This window comes from Bufo bufo, chromosome 3, assembly GCF_905171765.1.
Source record: "Bufo bufo chromosome 3, aBufBuf1.1, whole genome shotgun sequence".
NCBI lineage: Eukaryota > Metazoa > Chordata > Amphibia > Anura > Bufonidae > Bufo > Bufo bufo.
In genome coordinates this window covers 3,173,874-3,194,395 of record NC_053391.1, presented here as the reverse complement: position 1 = coordinate 3,194,395, position 20,522 = coordinate 3,173,874, and the positions used below count along the sequence as shown (strand labels likewise).

The 20,522-nt window shown below is 46.1% G+C and overlaps 1 protein-coding gene across 1 annotated transcript in view; it reads right to left on the bottom strand.

The window, feature by feature from the left end:
- Positions 1 to 16,434, bottom strand: part of LOC120994308 — a 47,850-nt gene extending 31,416 nt beyond the window's left edge. Inside the window, exons 1-2 of the mRNA XM_040422773.1 lie at positions 15,626 to 16,434; positions 1,137 to 1,202 (exon numbers count right to left, since the gene is read on the bottom strand). Of these exons, the coding sequence (XP_040278707.1) occupies positions 1,137 to 1,202; positions 15,626 to 15,680 (121 nt within the window). The 5' untranslated portion in view covers positions 15,681 to 16,434. The remainder of the gene's footprint in view (positions 1 to 1,136; positions 1,203 to 15,625) is intronic.
- Between the last annotated feature and the right edge of the window lie 4,088 nt (positions 16,435 to 20,522).

Below are 20,522 nucleotides of genomic sequence, written 5' to 3'. Positions count from 1 at the left end.
GAATAGTAGTATTTAGACGCTGTATAGCGGTATTAGGCTACTTTTACATCTGCGTTATTGCTGTCCGGTTTTGAGATCTGGCTGCATCTGTACAGAACGGATCCGGATGTATTATATCAAAAATGAACGTGCTGGATCCGTCTGAAGAAAACGGATCCGGCACCATTGACGTACATGGATTTTGGTGCCAGAGGTTAGTTTTCCTGCTGCTGCTCGTAGCGGTTTTGTGCCCGGCGTGGGAAGGCAACAAACCGGAACAGAAAACACTCTGGTGACTCCGCTCCGGTTCGTTCAGTTTTGTCCCCACTGACAATGAATAGTGACTTAAGCTTTTTCCTCCGGTATTAGATCCTCTGACCATTAATCTCAAAAACGGAAAGGAAACCGCAGATGTGAAAGTAGTCGCATTTATGTACTGCTTATCAGTATTATTTTAGCAATGTAGTAGTAGGAGCAGTAGAATAATACTATTTGGAAACCATGTAGATGTATTATTTATGCATTTTATATCAGTGTTATTTTTAGCACTGTAGGAGTAGTAGTAGTAGTAGTAGTAGTAGTAGTATTTATATATTGTATAGAGGCATTATTTTAATACTATATATTGGTATTTTGGGCTCTGTGCAGTACTATTTCAGCACAGTATGGCAGTACTATTTCAGCACTGTATGGGAGTACTATTTCAGCACAGTATGGCAGTACTATTTGAGCACTGTATGGCAGTACTATTTCAGCACTGTATGGTAGTATTATTTCAGCACTGTATGGCAGTACTATTTTAGCACAGTATGGTAGTATTATTTCAGCACTGTATGGCAGTATTATTTCAGCACTGTATGGCAGTACTATTTCAGCACAGTATGGCAGTACTATTTCAGCACTGTATGGCAGTACTATTTCAGCCTATGGCAGTATTATTTCTGCGGTGTTGGGTATTGGCACATTGATTTAAATGTAATAATTTCAGGTGTCCTCGACCAGGAATGTTTGTCCACAGAAGGCAGTCGGACACTCATCTCGGAGACTCACATCATCCTGCGCTACGTGGGGATTCTGGTCATGCCCTCGGAGGTGACATTTCCTCATAGATTTTAATGTCTCATACAAATACCTTGACAGACGTTCTGGATACTCACTGCTCTCAGTGGTCGTGTCCTCGGTGACATTGGTGTCAGACACGTGCCCCGGAGACGAGGTGATTCCTGTACAGGAGAAGAATCAGCATTATTATTTGGTCAGCAGAAAAGAGATCAGGATGGGACCCCCAATCTTCCCGTCCTCGTCCTGCTGGATCTCATCTCCATTGTTTCACCCCCTTCATGTCTACCGATCCCATCACAGTAAAGATGGAGATGAACCACGTGACACTAAATAGAGATGATCTGTTCCCTTTTGTGCATTATAGGGTTAACATTAACCATCACATCAGTCACATCCATTATTGCCTTATCTTCATGGCTCCTCCACCTCATCTCATCGTCACCAAATTCCCATCATAGGCTGATAAAAGACACACGTCCTTAATTACCCCTAATCTGATCAGAATAACTTTGTGCTCCTTCTCCAGCAATGTAGTAACTAACCTGTAATATTATTACACTCCAGAAATACCTCCAGGCCCCTCCTGAACTCTTATAGTGAATTCACCATCACAACCTCCTCAGGCAGAGAGTTCATAGTCTCACTGCTCTTACCGTAAAGAGTCCATAGTCTCACTGCTCTTACAGTAAAGAGTCCATAGTCTCACTGCTCTTACAGTAAAGAGTCCATAGTCTCACTGCTGTTACCGTAAAGAGTCCATAGTCTCACTGCTCTTACAGTATAGAGTCCATAGTCTCACTGCTCTTACAGTAAAGAGTCCACAGTCTCACTGCTCTTACAGTATAGAGTCCATAGTCTCACTGCTCTTACAGTATAGAGTCCATAGTCTCACTGCTCTTACAGTAAAGAGTCCATAGTCTCACTGCTCTTACAGTAAAGAGTCCATAGTCTCACTGCTCTTACAGTATAGAGTCCATAGTCTCACTGCTCTTACAGTATAGAGTCCATAGTCTCACTGCTCTTACAGTATAGAGTATATAGTCTCACTGCTCTTACAGTAAAGAGTCCATAGTCTCACTGCTCTTACAGTAAAGAGTCCATAGTCTCACTGCTCTTACAGTATAGAGTCCATAGTCTCACTGCTCTTACAGTAAAGAGTCCATAGTCTCACTGCTCTTACAGTAAAGAGTCCATAGTCTCACTGCTCTTACCGTATAGAGTCCATAGTCTCACTGCTCTTACAGTAAAGAGTCCATAGTCTCACTGCTGTTACCGTAAAGAGTCCATAGTCTCACTGCTCTTACAGTAAGGAGTCCATAGTCTCACTGCTCTTACAGTATAGAGTACATAGTCTCACTGCTCTTACAGTAAAGAGTCCATAGTCTCACTGCTCTTACAGTAAAGAGTCCATAGTCTCACTGCTCTTACAGTAAAGAGTCCATAGTCTCACTGCTCTTACCGTAAAGAGTCCATAGTCTCACTGCTCTTACAGTAAGGAGTCCATAGTCTCACTGCTCTTACAGTAAAGAGTCCATAGTCTCACTGCTCTTACAGTAAAGAGTCCATAGTCTCACTGCTCTTACAGTAAAGAGTCCATAGTCTCACTGCTCTTACAGTAAAGAGTCCATAGTCTCACTGCTCTTACAGTAAAGAGTCCACAGTCTCACTGCTCTTACAGTAAAGAGTCCATAGTCTCACTGCTCTTACAGTAAAGAGTCCATAGTCTCACTGCTCTTACAGTAAAGAGTCCACAGTCTCACTGCTCTTACAGTAAAGAGTCCATAGTCTCACTGCTCTTACAGTAAAGAGTCCATAGTCTCACTGCTCTTACAGTATATAGTCCATAGTCTCACTGCTCTTACAGTATAGAGTCCATAGTCTCACTGCTCTTACAGTAAAGAGTCCATAGTCTCACTGCTCTTACAGTATAGAGTCCATAGTCTCACTGCTCTTACCGTAAAGAGTCCATAGTCTAACTGCTCTTACAGTACAGAGTCCATAGTCTCACTGCTCTTACAGTAAAGAGTCCATAGTCTCACTGCTCTTACAGTAAAGAGTCCATAGTCTCACTGCTCTTACAGTACAGAGTCCATAGTCTTACTGCTCTTACAGTAAAGAGTCCATAGTATCACTGCTCTTACAGTAAAGAGTCCATAGTCTCACTGCTCTTACAGTAAAGAGTCCATAGTCTCACTGCTCTTACAGTAAAGAGTCCATATTATCACCGCTCTTACAGTATAGAGTCCATAGTCTCCCTGCTCTTACAGTACAGAGTCCATAGTCTCACTTCTCTTACAGTATAGAGTCCATAGTCTCACTGCTCTTACAGTAAAGAGTCCATAGTCTCCCTGCTCTTACAGTACAGAGTCCATAGTCTCCCTGCTCTTACAGTACAGAGTCCATAGTCTCACTGCTCTTACAGTAAAGAGTCCATAGTCTCACTGCTCTTACAGTAAAGAGCCCATAGTCTTACTGCTCTTACAGTAAAGAGTCCATAGTATCACCGCTCTTACAGTAAAGAGTCCATCGTCTTACTGCTCTTACAGTAAAGAGTCCATAGTCTCACTGCTCTCATAGTAAAGAGTCCATAGTCTCACTGCTCTTACAGTAAAGAGCCCATAGTCTTACTGCTCTTACAGTAAAGAGTCCATAGTCTCTCTCCACCCTGAAGAAGGGGATACTTTGACATTTGGACATTTGTGGACATTTGTCTATTTCCCCTATGCAAAGTTATAAACTTCTTACTTTATTTTACTTGAAAAGATTTATGTGCACTGGTTAATACTGTGTAACTGCATTTTATATGTTGTGATATATATCCTGTTCCTTATCACTGTATTTACATGGCTCTGTGGAAACAGTTAATGAATAGTGAGAGACTGTTAGGACTTTGAATGAGAAGCTGGTAATTTTCCACAGCTGCCATAGAGTTTAAATAAGGCCATGTTTTGGAGGGAAAAAGCCAGATGTTGTTTCCCACTAAAAGCAGAAATCCTGAGATTCCTGACCTTTTAAATGTCTGGTTTCGCTCTGCTGTTATGTCTGGAAACCTGTTTTTGTCTGGAACAACTGTTGTCGTTGCCATTGAGTACCATTGAAGCTCTAATGTAAGTCTATGAGAGATGAGAAGTTGTAACATTGTATCTGTTTGTGCTGAGATTCTCCACTCCACCCCTCTCAGTAGAAGGTTCTAGTCTAGCTAGAAACTGTATATAAGGAGAGGAGTCAGAGCGCCTAGTGTTCTGCAGTTAGGGACCAGTGCTTGGAGGGGAGACTCTGCCAGACTACTGAGTGACCAGAATAAAATGCTGAAACGGGGATATGCTGCAACAGACCAGGGTACCAGACTTCTGAACAGAGAGAGGGACAGCTAGCTCAGGCCTTTCCTCAGCACAGAACCTTCTTCTGCCCGGGAGAAGATTGGAGAAGCCATCCCTATTCCTCGCCTGTATTGTTTTGCACCTAAATCCCTCCAGTAAAGAAGCTCCCTGGTTACTGCAGACCCTGACTCTCTGGACCCGCTCACTGCAATATAATAGGGAGGCATTATCCACACTATAGAGAGCAGGGGCCATTTGAACAGTGTAAAGCTTGGCTAATAGGAGCTATTCTATTACTCCTTGCTGCACAATTTGGGTTTAAAAAGTGTTCTAATACTAGATTTTAGGTTGTGTGCATTCTTTTATACATAAGGAATTCCATTAATCCTTGATTCTGTTATTGGGGTGAAATTGCGGCCTGATACTACAGTTTTTAGGGTACTCGCGTTTTATTATACATAAGTATATCTGTTTATCCCTAATTGTGTAATTGTGGTGAAATTGCGGCCGGACAATGCTGCTCTTTTACCCTTACAGTCACTGTTACAGTACGATATGTCCGACAGACAGGTGACAGGCCCTTCTAAGGGAACAGGCAGTGGTCAAAATGTTTTTGGAGCTGGCAGCTGCCAGAGTCATCCAGAGGTTGTGTTTTGACCAGCAACCCAACTGTCTTTGAATGGTTGACTCGGTCTTCACCATCACCTCAAGTGAAATCAGACACCTCCAGCCAGGAGTCGGTGGGTTCCTCTGACACCACGCTAAGGGCCCTTTCACACTTGCGTTCTTGTCTTCCGGCATAGAGTTCCGTCGTCGGGGCTCTATGCCGGAAGAATCCTGATCAGGATTATCCTAATGCATTCTGAATGGAGAGAAATCCGTTCAGGATGCATCAGGATGTCTTCAGTTCCTGAACGGAACGTTTTTTGGCCGGAGAAAATACCGCAGCATGCTGCGCTTTTTGCTCCGGCCAAAAATCCGGAACACTTGCCGCAAGCCCGGATCCGGAATGAATGCCCATTGAAAGGCATTGATCCGGGTCCGGCCTTAAGCTAAACGTCGTTTCGGCGCATTGCCGGATCCGACGTTTAGCATTTTCTGAATGGTTACCATGGCTGCCGGGACGCTAAAGTCCTGGCAGCCATGGTAAAGTGTAGTGGGGAGCGGGGGAGCAGTATACTTACAGTCCGTGCGGCTCCCGGGGCGCTCCAGAGTGACGTCAGGGCACCCCAGGCGCATGGATGACGTGATCACATGGATCACGTCATCCATGCGCATGGGGCGCTCTGACGTCATTCTGGAGCGCCCCGGGAGCCGCACGGACTGTAAGTATACCGCTTCCCCGCTCCCCGCTACTACTATGGCAACCAGGACTTTAATAGCGTCCTGGCTGCCATAGTAACACTGAACGCATTTTGAAGACGGATGCGTCTTCAAATGCTTTCAGTTCACTTGCGTTTTTCCGGATCCGGCGTGTAATTCCGGCAAGTGGAGTACACGCCGGATCCGGACAACGCAAGTGTGAAAGAGCCCTTAGTTGGCATGGCCCGGGAACAAGCTCTATGCCCTCACCTTTCCTGAACCTGCCTCTGTCATTATCTGTTCCTTCGGCTCGGGAAGTATTGTATGCTGCTGCCTGTGCTCTGCTTTTTGGCGAGGATAAGCTTTTAGAGGACAGTCAGCAGCTTCTGCCCAGCCAAGATGTGGAGGAGAGATCCGCTGCTTCCTCCGGTAGGTGGGCAAGTAGCGATGATGAGAGTCGCATGGGAGCTGTTTATTTTTTTTCTAGCGGTCAGAAATGTGGCCCTGAGACTTGTGAGGGTGACATCAGTGACGTGCAGACAGTAGTGGATGATGATGTGGGAGCCGGGTGAATAGTGGGCTTCATCATCAGGAGAAGAGGGTGGCTGCTTGTGCATGAGGCAGCGGCTGAGCCAGCAGGGTTTCAGCGTGGCTGTGAGTTAGCAGGGTGGCAGCAGTGGGAGGTCGAGAGCCCGGAGTAGACCACCCGCTACGCAGGAGCCTACCTGTCCGGAAACAACTAGCGGTGCACGGTTTCACGGAGGCAACTGCAACAGGCAATTAGCATAGAGTGGTGGGGGGAAAATGCAATACTCTTGTGGGAATTTTTCATCAAGCCGCCAGAGAACGTCAGCATGGCCATTTATTGAATCTATGGGCAGAAGCTGAAGCGTGGCCAGAGTGCCAGTGTTGGCCCCACGGCCCTGCGTCAACACATGCAGTGTCACCATAAAGTGGCCTTGGAAAACTGTGGCGCTAATGTTGTTGTACAGCCTGACGCAGCAACCACTGCATCACCCAGTGGCGTGCAGCTATTCTCCAACAGTCAAGGCTCCACCACCTCAGCAGAAGGAAGCAGTGTTTCCTTCGCATCATCTACTGGTCCTGATGCTCCTGCTCCTCCTACTCCTCGGCACTCGTTTTGTCAGCAGTCGATCACCGAGGCGATTGTAAAAAGACAACAGTATGCGTGCACTCATCCAACGGTGCAGCAGCTGAACGTGCTCCTGGCCAAGTTTCTGGTACTGTAGTCCCTCCCCTTCCATATGGTGGACTCTGCACCTTTAGAGAAATGATGGCTTGTGCCCAGCCAAGGTGGAGAGTCCCAAGCCATTATTACTTCTCCAAAAAGGCAGTACTGGCCCTGCACACTTATGTTGAACAGATGGTGGGCCAGTCCTTGAGCCTGTCTGTGTCTGCCAAAGTTCATGGCAACGCCAACGTGTGGTACTGTAACTATAGTCAAGGAACATATATGTCCTTTATGGCCCACTTGGTGAATGTGGTTCCTGCCCAGCCACACCAGCAACCTGGCCAGGTGACGACACTGCCGCCTCCACGTTCTCAAGCTGTGAGTCCTGCGCCAATATCCTCCTCCGCCCTCCTGATTCTCCACCTTGTCCTCAGTCTCCACTGCAGGCAGAATTCAGAGTGCTCCTCCAGTATACCACCTATGCAGAGCATGGTGTCACGTTGTTCTGCACCTGGTTTGCCTGGGTGAACAGAGTTACACTGGGGAGGAACTGCTCTGTGTCCTTCAAGAGGAAATTGAATCCTGGCTCTCTTTGCCAACTGAAAATCAGAACATTGTGTCAGCACTGCATCAAGGAGGGCTGACCCATGCGCCCTGCATAGCTCACGTCTTTGATATGGCTGTAAAGTGGTTCCTGAAGTCTTACACCCAACTGCAAGACATCCTGAAAATGGCCAGGAAACTGTGTATGCACTTCAGCCACTGTTACCCTGCAAAACAGGCCCTCCTTGAGCTGCAAAGGCAGAATAGCGTTCCCCAACATCACCTGATATGCAACGTTTCCACCCGTTGGAACTCTACCCTCCACATGTTGGAACGACTTCTTGATGATGCAGACAGACAGGAGCACTTCCCTGTTTAACTTCAACATTAGCCAGGGGCAGTTCATGTGTGACACCTGCCGTTTGCTCAGGCCCTATGAGGAGGCCACTTTATTTGTCAGTTGCCAGGATTACAGGATGAACTACATCATTCCACTCCTTCACCTCCTGGAACAGATGCTGATAAATCTGGCTGGCCAGGAGACGTGGCGCCTATATATCACGGCTACCTGTGCCCTGTGGGGACTGAACTGGAGGAAAAGGAGGACATTCAAGCACAAGCTCTGTATACAGAAATGGGTGGGTTTTCTGCACAAATGACAGGAGAAGAGCAGGAGAAGCTAGAGGGCATTGAGGAAGACCAGGCAGACAACCCTGACACACCGTGGCAGTATGCATGTTAGACTCTCGATACTGCTCCAAAATGCTGAAAGTGAAGATAAACTCAACTACTATAGAGACGTCCTAGGTAGTCAGATGGCTGCCGCCTATGTGCGCCATTGCCGATCCTCTCTGTGTTGACTCCTCATGCAGTTGCCAGCCTCCACATACTGTAACTTGGCCACTGTTTTGACTCCTCTTGCGGTTGCCACCCTCCCCACTCTGTGACGGGGCCACTAGTGTCCCTGTTTGGCCTTGTTGACATCACCATTTATTTACCCTTCTTCTGATCTGTCAGAAGGACGGAAAAATGAGAAACACAACGGATCCTGTCTATGTAGCAGCTGTAAGGCCTGTATGACACGGTCCCTATTTTGCATCAGAATTGGCGTGTTATTTGGAAGCCAAAAGCAGGAGTGGGTACAAAACACAGAAGACATGCAAATATTCGATTCACGTGTCATCGCTGTTTTGGATCCACTCCTGTTTTTCGGCTTTAGCAATACTGATGGATTACTGACCAAATGCTGAGTGAAGGCGGATGCTCCACCGACAGGATCCGTTTTTTTGTAGTGTATTGTTCTGACGGATCAGAGGAAGGGCAAAATAATCAGTGACGTCATCACAAACTTACTGCTGACCCCCTCTCCACTCTGTCGGGGGCTCTACTTGTATCAGCGTTTAATAGAACAGGTTCTTTAGACATCTGTGTGGAATCAGCTGGCGACGGTGTAAAAGGGGTGCGCTCTTTCACTATATAGTAGGATCTTGAGCCTCTGCACGGTTCTTTATACCTGGCACTAACATCGACCTGTAAGGCTGAGTTCACACTTGAGTTATTTGGTCAGTTTTAGCCCCGTAATTGACAAAATGAGTGATGCCCGTCATCTGCAGGTCATACGGACTCACAGTATTGTTTCACTACCACAGTAGACTCTCTATGCGTGTTACTGCAAGGCACAGTGTTCTATACCGCTATACAGGCACAGTGTTCTACACCACTATACAGGCACAGTGCTGTACACCGCTATACAGGCACAGTGTTCTACACCGCTATACAGGCACAGTGTTCTACACCGCTATACAGGCACAGTGTTCTACACCGCTATACAGGCAGAGTGCTCTACACCACTATACAGGCACAGTGTACTACACCACTATACAGGCACAGTGTTCTACACCAATATCCAGGCACAGTGCTCTACACCAATATACAGGCACAGTGTTCTACACCACTATACAGGCACAGTGTTCTACACCGATATACAGGCACAGTGTTCTACACCACTATACAGGCACAGTGCTCTACACCACTATACAGGCACAGTGTTCTACACCGCTATACAGGCACAGTGTTCTACACCGCTATACAGGCACAGTGCTCTACACCACTATACAGGCACAGTGCTCTACACCGCTATACAGGCACAGTGTTCTACACCACTATACAGGCACAGTGTTCTACACCAATATCCAGGCACAGTGCTCTACACCACTATACAGGCACAGTGTTCTACACCACTATACAGGCACAGTGTTCTACACCACTATACAGGCACAGTGTTCTACACCACTATACAGGCACAGTGTTCTACACCACTATACAGGCACAGTGTTCTACACCGCTATACAGGCACAGTGTTCTACACCACTATACAGGCACAGTGTTCTACACCGCTATACAGGCACAGTGTTCTACACCACTATACAGGCACAGTGTTCTACACCACTATACAGGCACAGTGTTCTACACCACTATACAGGCACAGTGTTCTACACCGCTATACAGGCACAGTGTTCTACACCACTATACAGGCACAGTGTTCTACACCGCTATACAGGCACAGTGTTCTACACCGCTATAAAGGCACAGTGTTCTACACCGCTATACAGGCACAGTGTTCTACACCACTATACAGGCACAGTGTTCTACACCGCTATACAGGCACAGGGTTCTACACCACTATACAGGCACAGTGTTCTACACCGCTATACAGGCACAGTATTCTACACCACTATACAGGCACAGTGTTCTACACCACTATACAGGCACAGTGTTCTACACCACTATACAGGCACAGTGTTCTACACCACTATACAGGCACAGTGTTCTACACCACTATACAGGCACAGTGTTCTACACCACTATACAGGCACAGTGTTCTACACCAATATCCAGGCTCTCTGCAGCCTCATCTCTGCCCTCCTTTAATGCCCTCCATGATGGTAATAGCCTTAACTGCCTCTGCCTGAAGCTGATCAGTATCTCCAGCTTTCCTCCACCACATCTTCATCTATCTTCACTGTATCTTTACCATATAACGGTCATTGACATTTTGAGACTAAGATGACACCTAACAATTGATGAAAATTACCTAGCCATTGCGAGGCTTCAAGCAGGATGTTCTCAGAAGGAAGTGGCCCCTGAACTTAGAGTGTGAGTGTCCTCAGCAGGTTGTATCAGAGATACAGAGACTGGAAGAGTCACGAAAGGCAGAGAAGTGGACATCCTTCGGCCACATCCCACACTGATGACCGTTTCATTGTGAACAATGCCCTACGAAACCGGATGATGAATGCCACACAACTCCAGGCACAATAAGGGAGGTGAGAGGCATCAAAGTGTCATGTCAGACCATTGAAAACTGTTTACATCACCGTGGTCTGCGTGCTAGACAACCTGCAAGGCTACCTGACCACATCACCAGGCACAGGCGTCATGTCTTGCATGGACCGGGGAGCATCTACACTGACAAGGACCGGTGGCCTCAGTGCTGTTTACTGATGAAAGTCGATTCACGCTGAGCTGAAATGATGGCCGCCAACGATGTTGGAGATGTGAAGGAGAGTGCTCTGCTTCAGCCACTGTTGTCACCAGACGAGCCTGTGGTGGTGGTGGTGTCACAGTGTGGGCAGGTGTGTCTAGTCCATACAGAACTGCCCTACCCTGTGTGAATGGTCCAGTGACAAGCCCAGACTACCTGAAGAACATCAGTAATCCATTCATTGTGCCTCTGCACAGGCCTAATGTCATCTTCATGGAGGACAATGCGCCAGCTCATCGAGGTCTATCATTAGGGAATGGCTGCTGGAGACTGGGGGACCTCACATGGAGCGGCCTGCACTTTCTCCAGACCTGAATCCCATTGAAAACCTATGGGATCAGCTGAGTCGCCGTGTAGAGGCTCGTAACTCTGTACCCCAGAACCTCGATGACCTGAGGGCTGCACTTCAAGAAGAGTGGGATGCCATGTCTCAGCAGACAGTGAGATGACTTGTGAACAGCAGGAGACGTCATAGTCAGGCTGGAATTGATGCTCAAGGCCACAGGACAAGTTCCTGAGACACGGACGTTTTGTGGCGGTGTACCCAGCACTGGGGTCGGCTTTTTTGTCAGTAAATTGTCTGAGATCAGGAAATCACCATCGCTGCTTCTATTTAAATGCCCGACTTTCATGATATAATATCACTGTAGTCAGAACTTTTTTAGGTTTTCCATAAATTTCACCCGAAATCCAAATATCCCGAACTTTTTGTTAGTGTATATCCCCACCATATTTACACCATAATAATATCATGTTTCTACCATATTTCTATCATGTTTCCATCCTACCTCCACCATTTTCCCACAATATTTCCACCAGAGCTCCATTGTATCTGGATCATATTACCACCATATGTCTACATTATCTCCACCATAGATAATATTTCCATCATATCGCCAACACATCTCACTTATATAATCAGACAATCATACGTGGTGAGCTCAGGCAGTTAACTCCGTCTTTCATGCCGATGCCAGGAGATAGATGGAGAAGCAAGGAAACAAACAGAAAGAATCCGTCTGTAGTGGATGAGATACAAATTGTGAACATGCTATGATTTAGGGCCCATTCACGTATTTATGTGTCCACATCCGTTCCACAATTTTGCTGAACGGATGTGGCCCCATTCATTTCCATGTGATGTCCGCATCTGCACTTCCATTCCGCAGCCCTGCAAAAAAGATACGGCATGTCCTATTCTTGTCCACAATTGCAGAAAAGAACAGGCATTTCTATTATAGGACTGGGCATGGGTGTTCCACAAAATGTGGAACGCACACAGGCCGGTATCTATGTTTTGTGGATCTGCAATTTTTGGACCGCAAAACACATACGGCCATCTGAATGGGCCCTAAGCCGGTCAAAATTCTTAAGAGGTTTTTATTGGAGTGTTTTCCATGTGTGAACGCGCACTAATAAAGCACTGAAGATTTTTAACTCGTCAACAAGAGCCAGATTCTTTCAGTTCATCTAAATCAAGGATACCCAACCTGCAGCCCTCCAGTTGTTGTAAAACTACAACTACCACCATGCTCTGCTGTAGGCTAAAAGCTGTAGGCTGCCCGGGCATGCTGGGAGTTGTAGTTTTGCAACAGCTGGGGGGCTGCAGGTTGGGCATCCCTGATCTAAATTATATTTCCATCCTCCAGCATCTCTCCACAATATCTGTACCACATCTCTACAATATATCCACAATGTCTCCAAAAGAGCTCCACCTTATGTCTACAATATCTCCAACATATCTTTATCATGTTTCCATCCTAACTCCCCAATATCATAACATCATATTTCACCATATGTCCACCATAGCTCCACCATATGTACATCATATTTCACCATATCTCCACAGTATTACCACCATACCGTATATGTACATCATATTTCACCATAGCTCCACAGTATGACCACCATAGCTCCACCATATGTACATCATATTTCACCATATCTCCACAGTATGACCACCATAGCTCCACCATATGTACATCATATTTCACCATATCTCCACAGTATTACCACCATAGCTCCACCATATGTACATCATATTTCACCATATCTCCACAGTATGACCACCATAGCTCCACCATATGTACATCATATTTCACCATATCTCCACAGTATTACCACCATAGCTCCACCATATGTACATCATATTTCACCATATCTCCACAGTATGACCACCATAGCTCCACCATATGTACATCATATTTCACCATATCTCCACAGTATGACCACCATAACTCCACCATATGTACTGTACATCAGATTTCACCATAGCTCCACCATATGTAAATCATATTTCACCATATCTCCACAGTATGACCACCATAGCTCCACCATATGTACATCATATTTCACCATATCTCCACAGTATGACCACTATAACTCCACCATATGTACTGTACATCAGATTTCACCATAGCTCCACCATATGTACATCATATTTCACCATATCTCCACAGTATGACCACCCTATGTGCCCCAAATAACCACCACATTTATGATAGCTAATAGCTATTCATTCATGAGAGGAGGATTAATCTTGTCTTGCACCTGGTACAGGAGTAACCCTCAGACTGCGGATACACAGGTAGGAGAAGGCTTCTAACTATTTATTACATGTATGACAGTATATTATCAGTCTTGGATCATTGTTTTAGGTTACATTCTGCCTTTCATGAGGATTTCTCATGTAACATGAGTCTGCACCACAGCTGGAGACATCTTCTGAACTCAATGAGACCCCTTCCATCAGTGATTGGGTCTTGGCTCACTGGGTGTAGCTGCCTCAGAAGCAAAGAAAGAACAAAGCCCAATGATTTATGTCTTGATTACATCTAAGTTAAAGGGGTTCTACCATAACTGATGTATAGAATGAAGATCGGGCATCGTAAAGTACATGGCAATCTGCTCTAACAAAGCTAGAACCAGCTCTGTACCTCACATGAAACCAAAGATCTCCCCATTCATTGTTCCAAATGCTCTGCTAGCTTCTCTTCAGGCTAAAGGAGGCCACACACATTAGACAGATGTCGGTTGATGGTTGAACAATCATCTGGTGGTCAATCTTTTTGCAGACACGGTCAGACACATTCAGTCCACATTGGACGGTACAGTTGTGCACACTGCCCACACATGTTCAATGACACCAGGGGAGATCTTTCTGGAAATGTTCTTTAAAGAAAGATCTTTCATTTGCGAATTATCCTTCTTTGATCAGAACGTTTTTTTGTCCTGAAATGAAAATATAAAACATGGCCGACATCTTTTCAAACAATAATACTCTTTCAATGGTCGGCTAAAACGATCGTCAGTGGTTAAATTTCACTTGACGAACGTTCATTTTGGTAGAAATCGTCCTTTTAGTTCAAATTTAGACTAATATGTATGGCCTCACTAACAGTTCAGGGGCCTATCTGTTCTGCTGCAGCTCTCTCCCTGTAACTGTCACAGCTGCAGTAGATAGGGCTGTGGCAGGAACTGAGCATGTGAGACCTCCTCAGTAAGTGGACGTGCACATTACTACATGGATTAAACACCATGGGGCGCCATTATAATGAGGTGAAGAGAATATCTCACAACTGGAGCCTTATTGTAACAGAAAGTAAATCCACCATTCCTTCCCATTACATGTCCACCATCTCTTCCTTCTACATAATCTCATCCTGCTACATCTATCATCTATTTCTGCTACAGTACATGTCCACCATCTCTTCTTGGTACATGTCCACCATCTCTTCTCTGTACATGTCCATCATCCCTTCATGTTACATGTCCACTATCTCTTCTCGGTACACGTCCACCATCTCTTCTCAGTACATGTCCACCATCTCTTCTCGGTACATGTCCACCATCTCTTCTCGGTACATGTCCACCATCTCTTCTCGGTACATGTCCACCATCTCTTCTCGGTACATGTCCACCATCTCTTCTCGGTACATGTCCACCATCTCTTCTCTGTACATGTCCATCATCACTTCATGTTACATGTGCATCATCTATATCCACTACATGTCCAATACCTTTTCCCACTACATGTCCACCAACTTTTCTCACTAGATATACACCATCCCATCCCACTAAAGTCCATCATCCCTTCCCACCTGCATGTCTACCATCTATTCCTAATATATGCCCATTATCTCTTCCCACTACATGTCCTCTATTCATTCCCATTACATGTCCATCATCTCTTTCTGCATGTCCACTATCACTTGACTATGCATCAGTACAATGGAAGTCAATTATTGCTTACATCACTTCAGTCCATATCTTAAACTTGCTCTTCTCTTTGCTCCTGTATCTATGACTTGGACCCTCAATATAACTTCTATTACAATGAAATCAACAACGTCAAGGTCATAGTAGTAAAGATTGGTTTTCAACAACTTATTTGGACTTTTATGTGGAGGTCGGTTCAGTTGTAAGGATCCCAGGCCTTTGAGCCTTCAGGATTCCCTGTGTTGAGGTGCAAATACTCATCATATATGTAGTTATTATTGGTGGAGAACATCACCACCCTCCTTCACAAACCTATTCATATCCACCAGTAACCAAACCTGCTACACATAACTTTACCCTTCTTCACCATCGACATGTAATGCTGTATGTCATCTTCCATCCACTTGTCCTTTAACACACCTGTCCATCCATCCACCCATCCATCTACTCATCCATCCATCTTACCTCCCACCAGTTGGAGGGTCAGGATGAGGCACACCAGCCGACAAATAGTCATCATGATAATGAAGTGCTGAGGCTCCAGATCTCACAATGAGCCGTCACCACATCTCCACCTCAGAGCCTGTCCTCTGTGCAGATGTTCTATGTGTGGATAAAAATAACGTACAGCAGGTGACATGTGAAGCATGAAAAGACAAAAATTACCATAAGTTACAAAAATATGCCTAATTTAGAAATGAGGAATTATGGCCGTGGCTGCAAAACCTCAGAAGTATATATTGCACACCTTCTATATACACACACTGTGCTTCTGCAATTAGTCTCTGACTAATACTGGATTGAGATGTGAATCCGATGCTCTACCACATTACAGAAAGTCTCCTGGGCTGGAGCCATCAACAGAGACATGAAAATAGCAGCACGTGTGTGGCCAGAACCTCATGAGATCTCAAGAAGTCATTGGAGAGGTCCATGTGATGGGCTCCCATCCACTTCTAATTTCTTCCCGGCACTCCTAGGATGTCTGGCCTAAATGTCGCCACCACTCTGGTTTTCTCAGTGGTGCTGGTGGAGAGTACGACCACCTGACCAATCACCATTCAACTAATCTGAATGACCAGACGATCAGGTATCTCGGCCAGCTGACCGATCAGAGGGCTTCTAGGGTGACCAGTTAGGGTGCCACCAGTGCCAGTTATAGTGTTCTGTGGAACTACTGTATTCCTGTTTGTGCTGAGCCGGCTATCATTTGGCCACTCTCTTAACCCTTTCCTATGTATTATTTTTGACCTTGAGACTGGCTGATTGTACTGCGATCTTTGGAGTCTGCCATGGCCCTTGCCATCAGATTATACCACTCAAGAACAGTCCGTTACCCTCTGTCTCAAGGGTGGAAGCTACTACATCTGTAGTCAAGGAACCCATGTAGATTAGCATAACCCTGGTCTATCCATGATAAAAGGACTAAGGGCAGGGAATTGGGGCTTTATTTGTACTGGCCAAAGTGACAGCCACCAGAAAACTGCAGCACTTTTCATTCTTCTACAATGCTGTTACCTGTCTGTATATTAGAAACTCATCTTCCTGGGCTGGAGCATTTGTTGGACTGGGTGCAGCATACGGTATAACGGTATAACTCAGCAGTAATTCAAAAGTTTGTTGGAAAATTTCTAGCTGTTTATCTTGATGATTATTTGGCCAAAGGTATGGCCACCTCCAGGAGCTTTTCTGACCTCCTATTTTACATCTATAGGCATTGATATGAAGCTGGTCTCCCCCCCCCCCCTTGCTCTTCTGGAAAGGCTTTTTGCAAGATATGAAGGGTGTCTGTGGGAAATTTTGCCCCTTCATCCAGAAGAGTATTTATGAGATCAGACACTGATGTTGGAGGAGAGGGCCGGTCTTGCAGGCTTTGTTTCTATGTTGCATGGGGTTTAAGTCAAGTTCTTCTCCCCCAACCTTGACTTCATGGAGCTTGTGCATCGGGGCACAGTCACAGAGGAGCAGAAAAGGGCGTTCCCCAAACTGTTCCCACAAAGTTGTCACCATCCACCAAACTGTACACCCTGAAGACCCCCCCCCCCCCCATACCATCACGTCTCCTCCACCAGACTGTACAGAGGGCACAATGCAGGCAGGTAACGTTCTCCTGGCATTCATCAGAAGACAGATAGAGAAGTGAGATTGGTCACTGGACAGAAGATGTCTCCACGGCTCCAGAGTCCAGTGGGGCCGTGCTTTACACACTCCATCCCATGTCTGGCATTGTCCTTGGTGATGGAAGGCTGGCCTGGACACCGATGCCATGAAGCTCCCGTCACAGGTTTTGTGCCGATGTTAAAGGGTTTTTGTCGTCAGGAACATGCTGGCTGACATTAAACATGTGCTGAAACAGTGGAAGCCTCTTTTTCTTAATACCTTCATTTTAGAGAAAATTGAACACTTATTTTATGCAAATGAGCCTCTAGGAGCAATGGGGGTGTTGCCCTTACTCCTAGAGGCTCCGTTCTCCCTCCTCCTGCCACGCCCTGCTTGATTGACATCCTGCTTGGCCCAGACTTTGGTGAACGTCTCACTCCTGCGTCGTGCCGTTCAGTGTGCGGTGCAGGCGTAGTAAAGGAATGATGCTTGCAGACTGTGGACTTCCTTAATGCATGAGATGTTCTCCGGAGTCAGGGAGAGACAAGATGTCAATCGAGATGAGCAGGGCGTAGCAGGTGGTAGAGAGAACGGGCAACACCCCCATTGCTCCTCGAGGCTCATTTGCATAAAATAAAAGTTAAACTTTCTCTAAGGCCTCATGCACACGGCCGTTGTTTGGTTCCGCATCCGAACCGCCGTTTTGGCGGCTCGGATGCGGACCCATTCACTTCAATGGGGCTGCAAAAGATGCGGACAGCACTCTGTGTGCTGTCCGCATCCGTTGCTCCGTTCTGTGGCCCGCAAAGAAAATATAGCATGTCCTATTCTTGTCCACGCTTTGTGGACAAGAATAGGCATTTAAATTGAAAGCTGTCCGTGCCGTTCCGCAAATTGCGGAACGCGGACGGACGCCATCCGTGTTTTGCGGATCCGCGATTTGCGGACCACAAAACACACCACGGTCATGTGCATGTGGCCTAAAATAGAGGCACCGAGAAAAAAGAGGCTACTACTGTTAGATTCAGCGGACATTAGAATATGGCTAATGTTAACCAGTTTACTAAGCATGTTTCTGATGATAGTAACCCTTTAATGGCAAAGGAGGTCTGGTCTAGACATTTATGCACTTGCTCCTCAGCACTCAAGAACTCTGCTCTGTAACTTTAAGTGGTCTCCACTTCATGGCTGACCTTCTGTGGTCACTTCCACTATACAATAATACTGCTCAAAGGTGATAGAGGGATATCTAGGAGGGAAGACATTACAGGAAGTGACTTGTGGCAGCGGTGGCTCCTATTACAGGACCACGCTGGGATTCGGGGAACTGCTTACAATGAGCCACTCTGTCACTAGTGTCTGTAAAGGGGATTGCATGGTCGGGGACTGGATGTTATACACTGTGGTAATGGTAGACTGCATGGCTGGGGACTGGATGTTATACACTGTGGTAATGGTAGACTGCATGGCTAGAGGCTGGATGTTATACACTGTGGTAATGGTAGACTGCACGGCTAGAGGCTGGATGTTATACACTGTGGTAATGGTAGACTGCATGGCCGGGGACTAGATGTTATACACTGTGGTAATGGTAGACTGCACGGCTAGAGGCTGGATGTTATACACTGTGGTAATGGTAGACTGCATGGCTAGAGGCTGGTTGTTATACACTGTGGTAATGGTAGACTGCATGGCTAGAGGCTGGATGTTATACACCTGTGGTAATGGTAGACTGCATGGCTAGAGGCTGGATGTTATACACTGTGGTAATGGTAGACTGCACGGCTAGAGGCTGGATGTTATACACTGTGGTAATGGTAGACTGCACAGCTAGAGGCTGGATGTTATACACTGTGGTAATGGTAGACTACACGGCTAGAGGCTGGATGTTATACACTGTGGTAATGGTAGACTGCACAGCTAGAGGCTGGATGTTATACACTGTGGTAATGGTAGACTGCATGGCTAGAGGCTGGATGTTATACACTGTGGTAATGGTAGACTGCAGGGCTAGAGGCTGGATGTTATACACTGTGGTAATGGTAGACTGCAGGGCTAGAGGCTGGATGTTATACACCTGTGGTAATGGTAGACTGCATGGCTAGAGGCTGGATGTTATACACCTGTGGTAATGGTAGACTGCACAGCTAGAGGCTGGATGTTATACACTGTGGTAATGGTAGACTGCACAGCTAGAGGCTGGATGTTATACACTGTGGTAATGGTAGACTACACGGCTAGAGGCTGGATGTTATACACTGTGGTAATGGTAGACTACACGGCTAGAGGCTGGATGTTATACACTGTGGTAATGGTAGACTGCATGGCTAGAGGCTGGATGTTATACACTGTGGTAATGGTAGACTGCAGGGCTAGAGGCTGGATGTTATACACTGTGGTAATGGTAGACTGCATGGGTAGAGGCTGGATGTTATACACTGTGGTAATGGTAGACTGCATGGGTAGAGGCTGGATGCTATACACTGTGGTAATGGTAGACTGCATAGCTATAGGCTGGATGTTATACACCTGTGGTAATGGCAAAATGCATGTCTAGAGGCTGGATGGTATACACTGTGGTAATGGTAGACTGCATGGGTAGAGGCTGGATGTTATACACTGTGGTAATGGTAGACTGCACGGCTAGAGGCTGGATGTTATACACCTGTGGTAATGGTAGACTGCATGGCTAGAGGCTGGATGTTATACACTGTGGTAATGGTAGACTGGATGGCGAGAGGCTGGATGTTATACACTGTGGTAATGGTAGACTGCATGGCTAGAGGCTGGATGTTATACACTGTGGTAATGGTAGACTGCACGGCTAGAGGCTGGATGTTATACACTGTGGTAATGGTAGACTGCAGGGCTAGAGGCTGGACGTTATACACTGTGGTAATGGAAGACTGGATGGCGAGAGGCTGGATGCTATACACTGTGGTAATGGTAGACTGCAGGGCTAGAGGCTGGATGTTATACACTGTGGTAATGGCAGACTGCATGGCCGGAGGCTGGATGTTATACACTGTATAATGTCACTTTATACATACATTACATTACTTATCCTGTACTGATCCTCAGTTACATCCTGCATCATACTCCAGAGCTGCACTCACTATTCTGCTGGTGCAGTCACTGTGTACATACATTACTTATCCTGTACTGATCCTGAGTTACATCCTGTATTATACTCCAGAGCTGCACTCACTATTCTGCTGGTGGAGTCACTGTATACATACATTACTTATCCTGTACTAATCCT